The sequence below is a fragment of the Enoplosus armatus genome, chromosome 21, assembly GCF_043641665.1.
Source record: "Enoplosus armatus isolate fEnoArm2 chromosome 21, fEnoArm2.hap1, whole genome shotgun sequence".
In the NCBI taxonomy this organism is placed as follows: Eukaryota; Metazoa; Chordata; class Actinopteri; order Centrarchiformes; family Enoplosidae; genus Enoplosus; species Enoplosus armatus.
The window spans coordinates 2,519,178-2,540,421 of record NC_092200.1 but is presented as its reverse complement, the minus strand read 5'-3'; the positions used below and the strand labels follow the sequence as shown (position 1 = coordinate 2,540,421).

General features: G+C 42.3%; 1 protein-coding gene across 2 annotated transcripts in view; it reads right to left on the bottom strand.

The window, feature by feature from the left end:
- The window catches only part of LOC139304673 (disco-interacting protein 2 homolog C-like), a 47,605-nt gene that overhangs the window by 5,192 nt on the left and 21,169 nt on the right, over positions 1-21,244 (bottom strand). For both annotated transcript variants that reach the window (XM_070928592.1, XM_070928593.1), the window contains 22 exons: positions 21,067-21,158; positions 20,210-20,320; positions 19,109-19,232; positions 18,546-18,655; positions 17,431-17,533; positions 17,266-17,330; positions 16,760-16,853; positions 16,505-16,624; positions 14,612-14,726; positions 13,978-14,117; positions 11,629-11,765; positions 8,824-9,032; positions 7,385-7,499; positions 6,890-7,091; positions 6,635-6,735; positions 5,131-5,211; positions 4,894-5,017; positions 4,624-4,745; positions 4,108-4,219; positions 3,445-3,554; positions 2,855-2,985; positions 1,998-2,166 (listed from right to left, as the gene is read on the bottom strand). In XM_070928592.1, coding sequence (XP_070784693.1) covers positions 1,998-2,166; positions 2,855-2,985; positions 3,445-3,554; positions 4,108-4,219; positions 4,624-4,745; positions 4,894-5,017; positions 5,131-5,211; positions 6,635-6,735; positions 6,890-7,091; positions 7,385-7,499; positions 8,824-9,032; positions 11,629-11,765; positions 13,978-14,117; positions 14,612-14,726; positions 16,505-16,624; positions 16,760-16,853; positions 17,266-17,330; positions 17,431-17,533; positions 18,546-18,655; positions 19,109-19,232; positions 20,210-20,320; positions 21,067-21,158 — 2,687 coding nt within the window. The remainder of the gene's footprint in view (positions 1-1,997; positions 2,167-2,854; positions 2,986-3,444; positions 3,555-4,107; positions 4,220-4,623; positions 4,746-4,893; positions 5,018-5,130; positions 5,212-6,634; positions 6,736-6,889; positions 7,092-7,384; positions 7,500-8,823; positions 9,033-11,628; positions 11,766-13,977; positions 14,118-14,611; positions 14,727-16,504; positions 16,625-16,759; positions 16,854-17,265; positions 17,331-17,430; positions 17,534-18,545; positions 18,656-19,108; positions 19,233-20,209; positions 20,321-21,066; positions 21,159-21,244) is intronic.

The following is a 21,244-nucleotide window of genomic DNA, read 5'->3' as shown; positions in this document are numbered from 1 at the left end:
TGCACAAGCTTTTGTTTACTTTATCAGCGTGAAAACACACCCAGATCCACCTGGTCCAGGTGTGAATTAAATCTCCCAAGGGAGTCGCAGCACCGTCTTCTGCTCCCGTTAAAACTCCTTCTTTGTTTCAGTGAATGAACAGTGAACACAAAGTTTGATTCCTCTGTAGATGTAGAAAAGACAATTTATATTTTATACTCCTTAAAGACAGAAGGGCAGTTTGAGGGTTCAGCCTTGGTTTTAGTGCTGAGTTTAGGATTAAGGTAAGGTTTAAATAAGGAGCTAGAGACTGCTTTATGTCAGTGACGGTCCTCACAAGTCGAGCAATACAAGTGTGTGTGTTTTGTGAAAAAGAAAAAAGGCAGTAAGTAAAGATCTAAAGATTTCTACTTTGGCCTTCAGTCTCCATGGAGACTTACAGAAAGATAACTCTGCAGCTTCCATCAGCGACCAATCAGAGGCGTCCGTGACTTCAGCAGTCAGACGAGGCCTCAGGCTGCGCAGACAGACTGAGTTCATTAGTGGGGAGGAGGAGTGAAGTCAGTTAGCTGCTGTGGTCTCACATGGTCTCACATGGTCTCACATGGTCTCAGATGGTCTCACATGGACTCACATGGTCTCAGATGGTCTCACATGGTCTCACATGGACTCACATGGTCTCACATGGTCTCACATGGTCTCACATGGACTCACATGGACTCACATGGACTCACATGGTCTCACATGGTCTCACATGGTCTCACATGGTCTCAGATGGTCTCACATGGACTCACATGGTCTCACATGGTCTCACATGGTCTCACATGGACTCACATGGACTCACATGGACTCACATGGTCTCACATGGTCTCACATGGTCTCACATGGTCTCACATGGTCTCACATGGTCTCAGATGGTCTCACATGGTCTCAGATGGACTCAGAGTCTGTAGGTTCACCTCACTGCTCATATTTAGCTACAAGACGAGTGTTGAGTCCAACCGTACTGATGCATTTTGGGAAAAGTCGCCAGCCTCGAGACAAAATCGTCCTCGGACTGCGACTGAGGTCTGAGCTGCTTTGTCGGCTCCTGACAGGGAACCAGACTTTGGGGGGGGGGGGCAGTTTCAGGACAGATCGGTGGTGATCAGCCGTCAATCCAACAAAGTGGCCAATACAGTGACATCACTTCATGTCCTACAGAGGACTCCTCACACTTCCAACAGAAAAGATTTATTCTATTTTTTATGCTATATTTGTTTATTTATTAAATTATTATTAATAATTGGCTTTTATGTTGCAGGTTTTGACCACATAGTCTGAGGAACAAGGTTCAGGATTTAGGAACAAAAAGCCCTTTTAGACCAAATGGTTCCAGGAACTAAAAGTCAGCTCAGTGAATTCCTGTTTGTTTCCTGAAGATTAAGAATATTAGACAGATCAAATTAGACGTCCTCCTTCTGTGTTTGTATTTACTGCGGCGCTGAGGTTTGAATAGATGTACAGTAACACATGTCTCCAAAGATGTTTTATGGTTGTTTATTTCTGCTTCAGAAAGCGTGAAAACAATCTTTACCGTGTGAAAGAAGCTGTAGAAATTCTAGCAGACGCAAGTTTTGTTTTTGACCAATCGGTGACACGGAGTCCGGAAAGTAGTACCACCAGAACAGGGACTATAAGTATCACAGAGGATCTAAATGTAGGCCCTGGTTTTGACACACGGGGCTCTGAGCTCCTGAAATGATTCCTGGAAAACTTATTTCATTTAAAACGTTTCACAGCATTGCAAGAGCTACAAAAATCAGGCAAATTAGACAAACATGACGGCCTGGTGTGAGCAAGACAACACACTGGACGTTTGGGAACTATGATCCAAAACCTGTGCTGAGTTCCTGCAATCAAAATGGAGTTAAAAAAAATGCAAGTTCCTAAAAATGTTCCTGGCTTCCTAGAAAACGGTTTAAATGTGACAGATATTGCATGAACAGACATGCCGGTTGTATCAGTGTCTCGCTGACCTTGAGCGCCTCGGTCTGCAGGCCGAGCCCTTTGGTGCAGAGCTCCATGACGCTGTAGGAGCAGAAGGTGTCTCGCACCCTCAGCTGGCTGACGGCCAGCAGCCACAGCGCCGGGTTGGACTCCAGCTCCACCGGGGGAATCAGGATGGACTGGTGGCCTGAATACACACTGCAGACAACACAACACACACCTTTTTACTGGTTTCATGCAATAAAAGGAACATTTCTCCAGTTTATAACCAGCTGGTCCCGTTGAGATCTATTTTCCAGAGAGAGCCGAGAGACATTTATTACAACAATCAGGTGCAAACGTGAGTTATACTCTCATACCGAAGGTGATTTGCAGTCGGCTTTATTTATAAGACATTCAGCAGCAGAAATCTGCCCTCGCCAAGTTCACAATTTATGAGCTGAGGATTCAAACCTGAGATCTGGAACCAGAGTGAGAAGATTTACAGACAACTGGAGTTTCAAACGGAGAGCTTCGCAGATGAAATCTCTGCTCTTGTTATTAAAGGACGGCAGACAACTTTCTGACATAAATCATCATTTGAGAACAACATGTACCGAACCCTCTGAGACAGACAAGGTGAACTGTGATGGCAGCATTTCTTTCTCCTTTCCAGAAGTCAAGTTTGTTTTGACAGTGATTATAAATAAAATACATTATACGGCCAAAAGTATACGGTCACTCCAACACCACGTCCATTAAAGCTGCCTCCACCAGCTGTTACACCTGCTGCAGGGATTTGCAGCGTCAGTGAGGTCCAGCACTGATGTTGGGAGATGACTGACAACTACAATACATGTTTGATGTTGTGTAAGTAGATGGAGAGACATTTAAGAGTTGCACCAACCTGCAGAGACACCAGAGGACAAAGCCGAGGCCGCAGTAGGGATCCAGACAGATGGCCACTTCTCTGGACGGGTACAGCTCACACTGCAGCTTCACCGACCGGCAGAAGGCTCCAACGGCATTATGGGACATCTGGAGAGAGGGAGGGAAAGAAAGAGAGACACAACAAAACACACACACACACACACAAACACACACGAACAAGAAACAAGGTAGAAAGATGGACAGTTAATCACAAAGTTAAATTTTCATTTTTTCAAGTTGGGTTTGGTAGACACAGTTTGTGTAAGAGGACAAAAACTCTTTATTAGATCTTTATCCAAACACAACAAGGCCTGAATATGCTCAAATTTATGTTGCAGAGGACACAACTTTCATACACTCATGTTAAAGAAGCTCTGGGGTCTCTACAGCGAGCCAAATGGGCTTTTATTCTGCTCTTTCATCGTGTTTCCTGTTTGCACCGAACTGTGTGTTGACGCTATATAAAGAATAATGGAAATGGAATAAAGAGGGAAGTCTGGCCAGGCGGCGGGGGCGAGAGGCTGTGAGAGGTTTGGCTCAGGTGTTGAGGATTAGCGCTGAGCTGACCTGAACCCCGGCCAGCATCCCGGTCGTCGACACGCTGAAGTCCAGATAGGCCAGGCCGTCGGGGTTGGAGGGCTTGTGGAGAGCTGGAGGCTTCTTCTTTGGCAGGTCATCTGCAGTACACACACACATTTTTCTTTTATTACACTCAAGAAGACAGTCTACTGAGTTGCATTCATTTCAGAAACACCGACCTCGAGTTGAACCCATTGATGGAGAGACGTTGACACTTTAAGTAAAAAGTAACTGTGTGCAAAACGTTTTTTGTCCTGCGTTCGAACCAGATTGTTTTATCTTCAAAAAATGGAAAAATGGAAATATTTCCGGTGCATAAACACATAAAAAGTTCACATTTTTATTCTCTTGTTGACTGAATGTTTACTGCAATTTAAACTAACCAGTATCAAGATTATGGAAACCTAAAATAATGTGCACTGTAGATAATCTGCCAGTGAAATTCAAGGAAGAAGACGACTGCTAGCTAGAAAAGGTTGATGTAAACAAAACAGGTTTCAATCTTCCTTTACCATTAAGGTTAGAGTTGAAGTTAAAGGTAGAATGAGAGTTGGGATCATGTTGGGATGGTCATGGTCAGGGTTCAGGGCTCACAGGACCAGTAGAGCAGGTTTCTGTGTGTGTGTGTGTGTGTTAGAAGTGCTGCTGTACCAGTGTCGAGGACAGGCGGCCAGTTCCTGATGTCCACAGTGGCCGTGGCCTCCTTAGAGCGCAGCAGCTTACAGATGACCGCCGTGGTCATCACGCAGGCCGAGTGACTGACCTGCAGAGAGACGGGGGGGGGGGGGGGGAGCATCTTCAGGCTACGGTTATATATGATAATATGATCATTTCATTGTAATTATCAGTTCAATTGTTTATCTTCTTCGTCTTCTCCTCAAGAAGGTCAGAGGTCAGCTACACAGCAACAGCAGGGCTGATGTGACTTTCTTCAGGGCACTTTTTAAATTTTAATACTGAACAAAATAACAAAATGTCTCAATGCAAACGAGGACAACAATAGAAGGAAGATAGAGATCATTATTTCTGTCCCAAAGGCTGTCCATGCCAAGTTTATAGTTTATTAAATTACTTATATTTCATAATTTATGATTTATGATTGTTTGCTTAACTATTACGTGAAAAACTCCAAAAGAAAAAGCAGCACTTTGTAGTGAAATCTCTGACCTCGACGATCATCTTGACGGTGGGCAGAGTGGTGGAGATGTTCTGAGGGTGCGGCGGTCGCACCGTGATGGGAACACAGCCGGCGTACAGGCTGCCGTAGAAGGCTGCAATCAGGTCTATACCTGCAGGACACACACACACACACACACACACACACACACACACACACACACACACACACACACAGCAGATAGGTGTGAATGATCAATTCAGTTTTGTCAAACGTTCCAAATCTACAAACCTCTCTGCAAAGTGTTCATCACATCTGACCTGGTGGGTAGACCAGAGCCACGTGGTCCCCTTCCTGCAGACCTCCTCTCTCCATCAGCAGAGCCGCCACTCGCTCCGCCCTCTTATGGAGCTGCAGGCAGGTGAGGGAGCTGGACACCGCCCCCTGGAGGAGGGGAGAGAGGGAACGTAGGAAGTTATTAACTATAAAACCAGGGCTACGAGAGACTATCTTCTGTATTGTGAGTTGTAACTGTGCTCAGAGGTGTGTGTTGGTACCCGGGAGCTGAGCAGGGTGTAGAGGACGTGGTCTGGTGTGGTCTGAGCCCTCCACTGCAGAACCTCCGACAGGAACAGGAACTGAAAAACACGATCAGAGAGCCGAGTTCATCACAAACACCCTGAACTGTGTTTTCTTTACCACGGATCCTGACATTTACACAATCATGTGTGTGTGAAAGTAAATAACTACAGATCTTATTCCTGCAATTAAACTGAATCTACCATCTTTTTAAGTTGTGAAACAAACTTTCTGATCTAAATTCACTGTGAAAAACAGTAAAGATGCATCAAACTCGTTTACAGAGGCCTTGAAATGATGTGTCTTACTGAGGATTTCTACTAACGTCAGCACATCATGTAAAACTGCACACGAGACACGAGCAGTAAATGTTTTTACACAGCCAACACAGGAGCTGGCTTCTCCACGTGTAGATAAATCTTTACTTTTATCCATCATATTTAGCAGGGCTGCTGATGGTGCGTGACTTTCATACTGCAGCCGCTGAGTCTCTCTTCGATCCAGGACATTAAAGTGGTTTCATCGATATCACAATATAAGAAAAGATCCGCCGATGCGTCAAACTGCCTCTGAAGAATTCATTTACGACCAGTTGACTGAAACTTTTTCTTCATCAGGCAGCTGAAGCTGTGAAAGTTTATTGGCTGTAACTCCTGATAAAGTCATGACTGTTCGCTGTATCGTTTCTGTAAAATGTCAAGTTCTCAATCAGTCACTGATCAAAACAGTCTCGACCTTCACTTTGGCTTCTAAACTTCTGCAGCTCTGAATTTATTCAATGAGATCTCAAAAGGTTTCGTGAAAATGAGGCATCAAAAATGTCTTCACTTCTCTGTGTGTCTCTGTGTGTCTCTGTCTGTCTCTATGTGTCTCTATGTGTCTCTGTCTGTCTCTATGTGTCTCTGTGTGTCTCTGTGTGTCTGTGTGTCTCTGTGTGTCTCTATGTGTCTCTATGTGTCTCTGTGTGTCTGTGTGTCTCTGTGTGTCTCTGTGTGTCTGTGTGTCTCTGTGTGTCTCTGTGTGTCTCTGTGTGTCTGTGTGTCTCTGTGTGTCTCTGTGTGTGTGTCTGTGTGTCTCTGTGTGATTCTGTGTGTCTCTGTGTGTGTGTCTCTATGTCTCTGTGTCTCTGTGTGTCTCTGTGTGTGTGTCTGTGTGTCTCTGTGTGATTCTGTGTCTCTGTGTGTGTCTGTGTGTCTCTGTGTGTCTCTATGTGTCTCTGTGTGTCTCTGTGTGTCTCTCTGTAGGCGAGACATGATTCTCTTGATTATTTTCATTATCGATTTATCTGCATGTCTTGTTTTGTCCGACCAAGAGTCCACAGCAGTTTACAACAAAACAGAGACCAGCAAAGAAATCCTCATATTTGAGAAGCTGGAACCAGAGAATGTTTGTTGGAGGTTTTCGTTTGAAAAGTGATTTGAATATTTAATCGATTAATTACGAACTACCTGTTTCAGCTCATTACTATGATTACAGCCTCACCTGGTCGTTGTCGTCGGTCTGTCCCAAATCTCTGCCGCTGGCCTGAGCGATCCTCTTCCCTGACACCAGATTCCCCACCATCACAGAGGCAGGTCCGATCTCTGCAACACACACACACACACACACACACACACACACACACACACACACACACACACACACACACACACACACACACACAGGATCAGCACCACTTACAGACTCATGGACAGACAAACACACTCCTGTGTCTTCAGACGACTCTGTTCGACCCACCTGGTTGTTTCTGCCGTGGTTTGGGCAGGTTGGTGACGCAGGTGTGGGGGCACATGAGGACGTTGCAGGGGTGCAGCCCCCCCTCCAGGTACAGCTGCTTGATCTCTGACAGGTGGATGCCGCCCAGAGGAGTCTTGGGCAGAGTGTTGGCCGGGACCAGAGCCAGGCAGAACACACCGACCCCGTGGATACTGTCGATGGCCTGAGAGAGGGAGGGGGGGGCAGAGGACAGTCAGAGGACAGTCAGATTATTTAAATTAAACACTGTTAACTTGCACCTTGTTTAGGGATTATATTCATGATCTATATATATATCTGTTGAATATTGTCCGTGTTGTTGTTGTGATATGTTACATGATTTTATTAAGAATGTTAGAAACTGGGGCTAAAAATCACCGACTGTTACTATGGAAACCCTTTGGTTTGGAGAGAGTTTGCATTTTGTCAGTTTTAAATGGGCTCATTTAAAGCTCCAGCGTGTGAGAGGAGACGTACCTGCAGGACGCGGCTCATCCACTGGAAGCTGTCCTCCTCGGTGGAGTCGGGTCTCTGCTCGGCCACCACCACGATCCTCTCGTCCCTCAGCACCGTCACGGAGAAGACCGCTATCCTGCGGGGACGGAGGAGAGGTGGTGATGTTATGCCGCTTAGTTTTTATGTTGAATGTGTTTCTTTGTGTCTTCTAACATCTTGGGACCGCGTTGGAAATAAGTAACGTGTTATCCTTTGGTCTTTCGTCTGATAATCCATAAATAAATATCAATCAATCAATCAATTCTATTTCAATGTACTGTAGCTGCTACTGACCATAACACTGTCTTACATGCTGGGCTGACAATACAGGCTTCCTGTTAAATATCAGAAAAATAACCTGCAATAAATAGTAATAAATAGGTTTCAGTGGAGACTTTGAGTGTCCTGACAGTAAAACTTAGGGGAAAAAATTAATGAATACTTGGAATATACACACACACACACACACACACACACACACACACACAGGAGCTGTGAATGATCCAACATGTTTTTAATTCTTTTGTGATGAAGCTTTTGTTGGTTAAAAGTGCAAAAAAAACAGGCGCAAAACAAACAAGGGTGTCGGAAAAAGCTTGTGAAGACACAAAGAGCAGAAAATATCTGATTCAAAACGTGATTCCTTCAGATCGTCAGGTGTTAAGCGTCTGATGTCACATCAGAGAGCAACAGGAACCTAAAAGACAGCTGTGCTGAATTAGAGTCACTGTGTTTGTCTGTTAGAGGTGCGTTCAGGTGGAAGCTCCACTGCAGATGGATCAGATGAGTTTTCCTGGATTCACGCTGCAGTTTTACAGCAGATGTTAGCGGAGGTTCGGCACCAACTTAAACACGCCGAAGGAAGGAAGTTACACACCAAGCAATCCAACTACAAACACTCTGACTTTATCAGAGCGTATTGTCGGCAAACAGACGGCAGAAATACAACGTAAAGACATAAACCACCACAGCAACCTTCAGCCTGCCTGCTTTACATTTTATCAGTGACTCAAACTGGCAATAAAGACATCTGAATCCTTCCTGTGTTAACTTGGTTTCTACAGAAGCTTGAACCTTAAATAGCTCGAAGAAGCGTCATCAGAGTCTGTCGGGTAAAAGATGAATGTCCTCCTCGGTGGCCGTGGACACAATTAAACTTCACTCTATTACTGTTTCTGGATTCATCCACTATTGCTCTACTTTATTAGATTCATTATGAGCGGGGGGGACTGCTCATTTATCAGTGTGACAGTGAATGTGCCAGTACTGGACATCTGGCTGGTTTTCAACTACTGTCAATGGGAATGATGTTAAAACCTATTCAGTGGGACTTTAAACGCCCCCCCCCCGGGAGTTCTGGTCCACATGTAACTGGACGGCCTCCCCTCTTGTCCCCTCTTGTCCCCTCCCACCTCACTCACCTGCCCCTGTAGACGAATTTCATTGGCTCCACCGCCAGCGCCGTGGCAACGATGTCATCGGCGTTGTGCCTCCGCCCGCTCACCATGATGAGTCCGTCCATCTTGCCGGTGATGAAGATGAGGCCGCCGGGGCCGATGAAGCCCAGCAGGCCGGTCCGCACGAAAGCGTACTCGCTGATCAGCCCCCCGCTGGAGCTCACCGGGTAAACCTGCAAACACACGGGCGTTAGGCTGCAGAGTCGCCATGGCAACCAGCCAGCCAGCGCTAGAGCGGCATGATGGAGCTAAAATCAGACATCACAGTATTTTTACTTTTATATCATCTTTACAGTACGCAGGTACTGCAGAGGCATCCACTGTTCACTGTTCACTAACTACAACAAGTTCAGAAAAACTGCATTTAACACCAAGGAAAGAAAACATTTAATAAATACTACAATGATAATATAATAAATAATAATAATAATAACATCACAGGTGAGACAAAACGTTTCTCAACGCAAAACATCCATTTTTAAATCAGATTTGATGTTTTTAAGTTACAAAATTGCGTGAAACCTTCTGTTGATTAGAAGAGAAAACCACGATGTATTAATGTGATTCTGCTGTGAAACAAGAGACGATCTTCAGAAACAGAACTGTGTTAACTGTATACAATAACTGTATATATTAACTGTACATATTAACTGTATACATTAACTGTATGTATTAACTGTATACATTAACTGTATGTATTGTCTGTATACATTAACTGTATGTATCAACTGTATATATTAACTGTACATATTAACTGTATACATTAACTGTATGTATTGTCTGTATACATTAACTGTATGTATCAACTGTATATATTAACTGTACATATTAACTGTATAAATTAACTGTATGTATTGTCTGTATACATTAACTGTATGTATCAACTGTATATATTAACTGTATGCATTAACTGTATATATTAACTGTACATATTAACTGTATACATTAACTGTATGTATCAACTGTATATATTAACTGTATACATTAACTGTATGTATTAACTGTATACATTAACTGTATACAATAACTGTATATATTAACTGTACATATTAACTGTATACATTAACTGTATGTATTAACTGTATACATTAACTGTATGTATTGTCTGTATACATTAACTGTATGTATCAACTGTATATATTAACTGTATGCATTAACTGTATGTATTAACTGTACATATTAACTGTATATATCAACTGTATGTATTAACTGTATATATTAACTGTACATATTAACTGTATGCATTAACTGTATATATTAACTGTATGTATTTACTGTATATATTAACTGTATGTATTAACTGTATACATTAACCGTATGTATTAACTGTATACATTAACTGTATGTATCAACTGTATATATTAACTGTATGCATTAACTGTATATATTAACTGTACATATTAACTGTACATATTAACTGTATACATTAACTGTATGTATCAACTGTATGCATTAACTGTATATATTAACTGTACGTATTAACTGTACATATTAACTGTATATATTAACTGTATGCATTAACTGTATATATTAACTGTACGTATTAACTGTACATATTAACTGTATACATTAACTGTATGTATTGTCTGTATATATTAACTGTATTTATTAACTGTATATATTAACTGTACATATTAACTGTATACATTAACTATATGTATTGTCTGTATATATTAACTGTATTTATTAAGTGTATACATATTCATTGTATGCATTAACTGTATATATTAACTGTACATATTCACTGTATGTATTAACTGTATATATTAACTGTATGCATTAACTGTATGCATTAACTGTATATATTAACTGCATGTATTAACTGTACTTATTAACTGTATATATCAACTGTATGCATTAACTGTATATATCAACTGTATGTATTAACTGTACGTATTAACTGTATATATCAACTGTATGTATTAACTGTATATATTAACTGTACATATTAACTGTATGCATTAACTGTATATATTAACTGTATGTATTTACTGTATATATTAACTGTATGTATTTACTGTATATATTAACTGTACATATTAACTGTATGCATTAACTGTATATATTAACTGTATGCATTAAGTGTATATATTAACTGTATGTATTTACTGTATATATTAACTGTATGTATTAACTTTATGTATTAACTTTATGTATTAACTGTATGCATTGACTGTATGTATTAAGTGTACATATTAACTGTATGTATTAACTGCACATATTAACTGTATGTATTAAGTGTACATATTAACTGTATGTATTAAGTGTATATATTAACTGTATGTAATAACTGTATATATTCACTGTATGTATTAACTACATATTAACTGTATGTATTTTCTGTATTTTAGAGCAATTAGCTTTTCATTTGGTTTTTAAAATTAGAGACATAAACTAAAATATTCTTCCTGCAATGAATGATGAATTAAAGTAATAAATAATGAATTTTAAATGATAGTTTCTAGTGATGCTCTGCCAAATCGAGCTAAATGATACCTCAGAGGCATTTAAGATTTGTTTCTTGAAGGTGAAGAGAAAGCAGTGCGATGGGGAAGTTCTCCACTATTGATTTACGATCGGATACGAGAGAACTGTTTGTACCTGAGTGGGTTTTAAAATGATCACTGCCAAAAACACATGCGATCTGTTTGGGTTACTTACTGCCTGCAGTTTATAGACAGAAGGTCACACACACACACACACACACACACACACACACACACACACACACACACACACACACACACACACACACACACACCGCCTCACCTCAAAGGTGTTCTTGGTCATGCCGGTGAGGCCGTAGTAGGAGGTGCCGGTGGCGATGGAGCAGACACAAAGCTCACCGATCTCATCTGTCTGACAGAGCTGAGGGACGCCTTCTGGTTTCACCACACAGGCCAGGCCTGGGGGGGGGGGGGTGAGAGACACCGAGACAAACAGAGAGAGAGAGAATGAGAGAGTGAGGAAGTTACTTCTCACACAGAACAAAGCATCCATCCCAGATGCACCTGTTTGTGGGGATATAATCTGGGCTTAAAGTAGGTTGTTCTAACCCAGTTATGACGTAGACCCAAAACCAGGTTACTTGAAGAACTGGGTTAAGAAGAGAATATCTAAAGCAGGTAACATTTGAACAGGAGCTGGTGCTGATTATAAACTATTTTTCATTGTCCAATAACACAGAACGGCCTTAATGTCCTGTGTCTGTACGACTTTAACAGATCTTTAGATTTCTCGACTTCAAATGTAAAAAGAAAACCCCCTCATCCATTACAGGGCTCCGACAGAGCCCCCCCCCTCCCCCTCTGGTGCAGCACTGGTGTAGTTCCCGCAGTGAACACTGGGTGGTGTGAGTTGACAGCGGCAGGAAGCGAGTGTGCCAGAGTGATGCTTGATGAGCGGTGGCAGCCTGCGTGTTTGATCAGCAGGGTTTACACGTTCCCTCCTGCAGATTAGTGCCTTCTTTATGGATTATAAGAGACAGACCTTCACTTCCTCGTGTGTGAATTCTATTTACGTTCATTCGTTTGCAGAAACTAACTCGTACGTGACTAGTAGAAGAAAATGTTCAGTATTCCTTCTGGAGGTTTTACAAGGCTTAATTTCCAGCATATTCATCTGTTTATTTACCTGTGGAAAGGTTATATGGTATTATTTATATAATATGAGTATAAAAAGTCCAGGAATTCATGTTGTGTTGTTACCTATATAAATCAGCAGTCTTTGTATATGTTATATGTTAGGGACACTGTGTACATATTGTAATACTTGCATTGTAAAGAGCTGAAACGATTTGTCAATTAATATATTACACAATTAACAGAAAATCAGCAACAATTTTGCTAATTGATTCATTTTTTAAGCAAATAATTATTAGAATATGAACAGTTTCTGGTTTTTAGTCTTTTTATGCTACTAAACTGAGTATCTTTTGGATGGATTGTTTAATAAACAGTTAATTGAGAATATAATCTGTAGACTCACGGATGAAATAATCGTAGTGTAAACAACAACAATCTAAAACAGGTTTAATTCGTCCACGACACGTCAGCCGAGTCAGAATGTCTCTTGGGTTCTTCACGAGGACCTGGACAGATGACGCATTGTGTCGTAAAAGCCTTTTTATGTTCTGTATTACCTTGTGAAACTATCCGTGTGACTTTGTCCCCGGAGACATAACTCAGCTGATTAGAATGGATTGCAGCCGTATTGAAAACTCTCCCGTCTCCTTTGGAGTTTTCGCAGCTCTTGAAAACGTGAAGCAGAAGCCACTTAACTCGCTCGGTCATGAGGAGAGAAAACGCTCCCAAAATTGGACATTGATGAAAAGGAGAGGCTGCACATTTACACACCCTCAAAACTAATTTTACGATTTAATGGACTTAATGGATTTTTTGCCATTCAGTGCATGACAACACTGGAGGCCGATAGTTTAACTCTTCAGAGGGACAGAGAGCTCAGGTGGTCTGGAGGTCTGGAGGTCCTGTACTTACAGTATACAAGAACACACACATTAAAAATCTGAACCATGAACAAATAATCCTAACTAATGTTAACTTTGATTCTGACCGTTTTATGAACTTAAATGTAGTTTTTCACCTTGCATCTGCAATTAAATCACAAAATTAGAATTATTTTTCTTCACTACCACAATACGATACCTCCGTTTACAAAGCTGAGACTACATTTAGATTTAAATCAGGAACTGTCTGATCAAAGAAAAACTAAACAAGATTACGAATCAGAACAGACATTAGATTGGAAGGTTTTGGTATTTGCCAGTTTTCATTTGTTGATGCTTTAGAAACATTTCAGTTTGTACCAGAAAACCAGAGAAGTTTGGACTTTCAAAACATAACAGGCAAATTAAATAAAAATTTAAACCTGCATGTGACAATCCAGCTGGCTGTAATTTATCAACCATGAAGGATCATTATTCATTTCTGAGGCTCGAGATGACTCCACCGTGTTAGTAAGATCAGCTCACCATGTCCCAGAAACGTCCTGCGTCAACCATCAACACGTTAAATAACAAATACAAATTAAAGTATTATACAAATTATACAAACACTATTAAAGTTCTTCACACACACACACACACACACACAGGCGTACCTCCTGGTGCGACGGTGCCAACGTCCTGCACCGTGAGCACTGAGAGGCGCTCCTCCGTGTCCACGCGGACGACCCCGTAGGTCAGACCCTGCATGGACAGGACGCCTCGGCCCGGAGGCTGGCTGCTGTCCTCCACCGGCCTGAAGGCATAACACACACGGTTCATGCTGTCGTCAACCTACATTTACAAATATGCTGCATTTCAACTTTGCCAAAATGTCTCTTTTTTTAAATACAGTATGGTCTTTGCTAAAACTGAAGCCTTCGTAACTGGAACACTCAAACACTGAATCTTTCATGTCTGACTCACTATTTGAGTTTATGTCTCAGACTGATGCACGTTGTTGTTGCTCTTGTGTTTTACAGTTTGTATTGTATCATCTTGATCTGTGACCGATTGATTAGTTGCTGTAGGTCCTTCTGTTACTTCCTGTAATGAAAGGCTTTGTGCTGGAGAGGGAGATAAACCGGACTTGGCTTCACTTCTTTGTGTGAATTTGTGTGTGTTTGTGTTTGCAGTCTGAACTCTCAGTGGATGTGTTTGCATAGTGCTCCTGTGTATGTGCGTGCACATGTTTGCATAATCCGTGTAGGTACAGCAGGGTTGTGTGTGTGTGTGTTGCTGTGTGTGTACCTCCTGATGGCCACTGTCAGGGCCTCGGGGGAGCTGGCGCAGGGACAGATGACGTCGGCTCTCAGCCCTTTAGTCTGAAAGACGTTGAGGAAGGCGTCGCAGGAGGAGATGGACCCTAACAGACAGAAACAGCAACAAGCTGTCAGAACTGCTTCAGTTCAGGATTTTTTTTTTTTTACTTGTACTTTTACTCAAACTCCTGGCATGAAACAAGAAATCAAACAGCCATTAGGTGACGTTTTACAAGGCTGTGTTTAATCAAATATACAGGCTCCCTGCGTGACATTAAAAAACACTCAAAGGACCATTTTGTACTGATGCTTTTGAACGTTTTAGCCTACAACATTACTGATTACCTTTTTTCCTTTTTTTGCCAGTGTACTTTTATCATTTTTGTTGAGGTTACGTCATAAGTAGAGACCATTTTGAAATAAATCTCATTGACAGTGATGGAAGACGTATTCAGATGCTTTACTTAAGTAAAAATAACAAAGCAACAGTGTGAAAATACTCCCTTACAAGTAAAAGTCCTGCATTCAAAATCCTACTTAAGTTATAGGCTTTTCATACTGCACTTAGCCCAAGGCTAACGAAGCTGTTAGCCCCAAGCTAACGAAGCTGTTAGCCCCAGGCTGAGGGAGCCGTTAGGCCCAGGCTAAGGGAGCCATTAGCCCCAGGCTAAGGGAGCCATTAGCCCCAGGCTAAGGGAGCCATTAGCCCCAGGCTAAGGGAGCCATTAGCCCCAGGTAGCCCCATGCTAACTTGGCTTTCACACTGGCACATTCCAAGTGGGCTAACCCCGACTTTAGCTTGCTGGCCCTGCTCCAGAGGAGGGTTAGCCCAGAGTTTGTAGGATTATCCCCTGAACACACGGGGCTAACAAGGTTAGCCCATCTCAGATCCTCTTGAGGATGCTCTACCACCGTCCACAATTTGTTTTCATTTTTTTCAGCTGTGAGCTGCTTCTCTGTTTCATTATCTCAACTTATGGATCCACTTTAATTAATTTTGCCACATTTTCGCTGTGAACACTCTAATATTCAAAACCTGCTTATAATTAGTGTGTAGTATGGAATTAAGACGCAGCTCATGAAGACAACTGATAAGCTAACAGACTGTGTGAAAAGTAATATGAATATTGTTTTAAGGAGAGTTAAGCTAGGATTAAATCTTTCACATGAAATTTTATTCTTGATTTCAGCATTTCTGTTAATTTCTGATCTAGCGGCATATTTTGTGTTATCAGACGCGTGTTGTTTGTCTGTAACTCACTGTGACTGCAGCCTACCTTGGCCGGGACACTCAATGAGGCTTTCCCGGTTACATACATTTTAAACACATTTTGTTTTTTTCTTGAATTTAGAAAAGTGCAGTTAAGCCCCTGACTCTCTGATGTCGCAGTGCACTTGAAGGTACCACAGGGGGGGTGTTTAAAAACAGTCCCACATGTGACAATACAGCAAATGTGTCAAAGAATACTAAAGAGTCACTGTGATGGATTACAAACATCAAGCAAGTTTCCAGCCTCTGCAGGTTGATACTGAAACTGAAATCGATGGCAGCCGAGAACACAGAAAAATTACTTGTTGTGGTCAGCAGTAATGTAAACTTGAAGTTAATGGGATAAAACATGTACGGATCAGAACATGATATAATTTCCTGGTTTCTTCCTGTTAAACTTCAGTCGTTTCCACTCCAGTTGGGCTGGAAACCATCTATTGTACCAAATGTGCGCAGTCGGACACATCCTGCTCTATTCCTGTAAAGTGACCCAGTTTCCTGACTTCCCGAGAGAGTTTATCCATTTCCCTGACGTTCTCTATCTCAAGTACACCCCTCTAAACTCCCCCGTTAGTGAAAGAGCTCCGCTGTGGAGGCTGAGTGTGACCTTACAAGGGTTTGATCCGTCGGCCACCAGCAGCATGCGCAGCGAGCTCAGGTTGATGTCCTTCTGGTCTTTGTGGGCCACCAGAGCCCAGTGCATGTCTCTGGACTTCACACACGCTACCTTGGCTGCAGGGGGAGATGCGCGCACACACACACACACACACACACAGACAGAGAGAAAATTAGCATTTAATCTATGTGACAGACAGGTGAATGGAGTGAACTGACGGTGCTGAGTGGCAGGTGGAGTGTGTGTCTGACCTTTGTACTGGCACACTTTCTGGATCCATGACAGAGGGTTGACCTTCATCAGCGAGTAGGGGACGCTGATCACGTGCATCATGTTCATCACACTCTGCACGCCACACACACACACACACACACACACACACAATCCCACATTAACATTTACAGCTGAAAGGTTTTTTTTTCATTCTTTTACTGTTAAAACTCATAACTCATGTAGTACTCATAATTATACATTTTAGGTTTTAAATTGAACATGTTTCTGAGCCTATTTGTGTCTATTTTACAAGGTATTATCACCTGGATGTGGTCATAAAATATTCAAATACAAGATTTAATCTGTAACACTCAAATAAAAGTAATATAATTGGTTTTACATTTGTGTTAATCTCCTCGTGTTCTCTGCAAAGACAAAACAGATTGTCCACCTGCCTTCTGATATCAGAGGTGAGGGTGAAAAGCAAACAGGAAATGATCAGGTCATGATCCCTGACCTCTGACCTCTAGGAGGCAGGTCTTACCGTCAGGATGCCGTGCCACAGGCCCACATCCTTCTTAAAGTCTAGGACGTTCACTATGGTCTCCGCTGCAGACAGAGAGGGAGAGAAAGGGTTAAATGGCTAAGTTGTGAGCTGCAGACTGAACTGTGTGTGTGTGTGTGTGTGTGTGTGTGTGCGCTCGCCTACCCTCGGTGTAGCTGCAGGACTGGGTGAGAGCCTGGCAGTGTGTGAGCAGAGCGATCCTCGTCACTGTGACTCCCAGCACGCTGCCGTCCTTACAGGTTTTATACTGAGAGACAAACAACAGACGGATGGACGGTGAAATCGGAGGACTCAGAGGAGACGGAGGCTCCTGGTTCGATCAGCCTTTTGCCGCCTGTCGTCTTCAACAATCTGAATATGTTGTTGAGGTTAATTTCAAAAATGTCGGCAAGCTGTTATCGTTAAAATATAGTCAATTTAACCCAACTAAGTTAAGATAAGTAAACTTGCCTGTTGCACACAACTAAACTGCTAAACCAAGATGATGTAACACAACTGTGAACAGCTGTTTCTCCTTTAACCGTTTGGTCTTCAGTGACGTCATCAGATTTCGTGTTTTGTGCCACCAACAGTCCAAAACGCTGAAATGTTTCATTCAAAATGATGTAAAACAGAGAAAAGCAGCCAAAGCTCACGTTCGAGAAGCTGGAATCAGAGAAATTGTTGCTTAAAAACGGACTTAAAGGACTGATTAATTGCCGAACAGTTGCAGGTTAATTTTCTGTAGATTGACTGATCGATAAATCGACTAATCATTCGTCAATCATTGACAGCTCTATTTGAAAACATCCACAGTCAGCTGGAAGGAAAATCTGGGATGTGGGCTTTAACAAAAAACACTGAAGAAGTGTACACTAGAGATGAAACGAACAATTATTCCATTATTGTTAATCTGTTGATTATTTTTTACGAGTAATCAATTCCTTGTTTAGTTTCTAAAATAAAAAAAAAGGTGAAAAATGTCCATCAAAGGACACAACTTCAAGTTCTGACCGACCAACGGTCTGAAAACGGCAACTAGAGAATTACTGATACTTCCCCTGGACAGCTGACTTCATGAATGCTGACTAATTGATTAATCCCCAAATAAGTATTTAAGTTTCGCTGTAAAACACGCTTAATTCTTTACTCAACCAAATGAAAACACGGCGAGATAAAGCAGAAACCAGGTCAAGTTTTGGTTGAGATTGAAATAGATTACTTAATAAATAAAAGAATTCAATTTTCTTAATGTAAAACATTGCAGCCTGTTAGCTCACCTCTATGTAAGCAGTGTCGTTGTTTGCATCTTTGATGTGAGGGAACCAGTCTCTGGGAGGTTTGGAAAGGTGCTTCGACTCGGTTACAAACCACAGCAACTTGGGCCAACCTGCAGGCAGCGAGTGTGTGACAGAGAGACAGACGGTGTGTCAAGAAAAGTCCCTTTCTACGAATAACAAGAGACGCCGCTGAAAAAAAGACGGAGCTACAACAGGAAAAAACACCCGGATTCTCTTTCATTCACACATTTTTACAAATATGCAAAACACTTAACACCTTCAGTTCATCTCAGGCCTCATCCAGGGAGTAACATGAAACTATTTAGTTCTCAAATAATAAATAACATTTACACCTGAAGCTAAACAGTCAACATTTCAAACACACAAAAAAAACTATTCCAGGCAGTTTTTGAATGGTTAACAAACTAATTTTGTATTAAAACTCTCTCTTTCTCTACTAGTATCCTCATTGTGTGCACAGAGACAGACCCCCCCCCCTCCCCTCCCCTCCCCCACAGAGAAACCTTTACAATCCAGCGATGATTGATGCTTTTCCCTCTCACCTTTGAACTGTGGGATCTCTCCTGTTGCACTCTTGGGCAGACCCTTATGGCAGGCGTCACTTGTCAGCGCCACGGTAACGCCACAGCTGCCCAACAGGAATCCAATCTGCTGACTGCCGGCATCCTATTGGTCGACACAGAGAAGGGGGAGGGCATGATCACTTTGTCAATCAATAAAGAACAAAATTCTTCTTCGGGTTCCTGCTTTCAATAAATGAATTAAAATGCTGATGCAGAAATAACTGGAGGCCGTATTTGACTAAATGCTGTGGTGTTGGTAACAGAAGAGACGTTTGCTGCACTGTTTCTCAAACACAGATTTTATGGAAAATCCTGCAGCACAAATGCAGGATGGGGGAAGGGGTTCAAGGGAGGCGGCCAACGTGCAGAAGAAAAGGCATTTTCTGCTGCAGCAGTAATCACGGTGTAACCATGCCGACACTACGATGACGAGCGGCCACGTCTCATAGAGACCCCAGAGGGAGCGTAAAGAAAGTCATATAAAATAAAAACTATAACATGCAGTTTGTTTTTCTGTCAAAGCAGGAACTTCCATCCTTCAGACATGTTGGGTCCCAGAGGGTGACGGCGCGCAGACCAACAGTTGCCACCTGATTGATGACAGTATGTCTTCGGTGATGGCAGCAGGAGGGCTTCTTTCTTGCTTGTCAGACTTATTGGGTTTCTGACGTGTTTCTCTGCTCGCTGTGCAGACAGGATTGTTCTCTCAGAGACACTTGTTGCAAGGCAGCAGCTGAGGCTGAGGATCCAAAGCATTGTTTCAACAGTGCGCAGCGTCACGGAGGCGTCCACACAAACTGAATGAAATGAAACACAGCAGGAGTTCGGAGCCGCTGGGTACGAGGTGAAACACAAGACGTGGCCGAAGCAGAGAGGATTAACGTTACACAGCAGTGCTGCAAAAAAATGAAATTACCTGACCTCCCGCAGAGAAGCTAATCCTGTGGAAAAGTGTCAATCTGAAAACTAACGGAAAGAGGCCGGAGAGCAGCAGCGACGGCTACAGATAAGCTACAGACAGCCGGGCGACTGGGGGCTACTTTCTCAATGTAAAAAAACATTTCGGAGGATTTCAAGTACCTTGCGACTTAGGGGGACCTCTATGGGAACAGGGACCACCTCAGCCAGCAGACAGCCGTAGAAGGCCACCATGAAGGCCACAGGGTCGTTGTTAGGAAACACCAACGCCACCTGGGGGAGGGAGGGGAGACAGAGGCCGGGGGTCAGAGATAAATAACCAAGAGAGAAAAACTCTCAGCAGTTTCCGAGTTCTTATAAAGTTAGCACAGCATTCATCTGTATGCTAAATGCTAATACTACAAATATTCAATTTGTTAGATGACTCTCCCTTCTATGAGCTGGAAAATCATTTTGCCAAAAAGGCATCAGAATCTCAGAAGATTTAAGGGGGTTGCAGTGTAAAGTTGACATTTTGGGAAACACCTTCAATCTGAATCTGGAGCCAGCAGACAATTAGCTTAGCTTAGCATAGCATAAAGACTGGAAACAGGGGGAAACACTGGTTTTTGAAGAGATTTAACAAATGAGATATATCTGTTGATCATTGAGCTTTAGATGTGCTGGTAGGTGGATTTTGGTAACAGCCAGGCTAGCTGTTTCCCCCTGTTTCAAGTCTTTATGCTAAGCTAAGCTAAGCTAAGCGACTGCAGGCTATAGCGTCATATTTTGTGTAGAATCATGAGAGAGATATTAATCTTCTCATCTAACTCTCAGCAACAATAAGTACATTTCCCAAAAATGATCATATAACATATCAATAAATATGTAATAATCAGGTTTTAGAAACAAATTCTTGCATCGCTGATTCATTACGAACCATATTGGCCAAACAAACTAACGACGCAGCTACAGTGAAAATGACCACAAAGACCAGGAACCAAAAAACCTGCGTGAGGCGGCGGAGGCGTGTGACTCACCCGATCACCCGGTCGCACCATGGGCTCCTGCTTGCTGCCCAGTTTGTGGAGGATGTTGTAGGCAAGCTTGATGCTGCGAGACCACAGCTTTCCTGCAGGGAGCAGGACACAGGATACGAGGGTGTGAGAGAGAGAGAGAGAGGGAGAGTTCACAGGATATGACTGTGTGTTCTTGGAC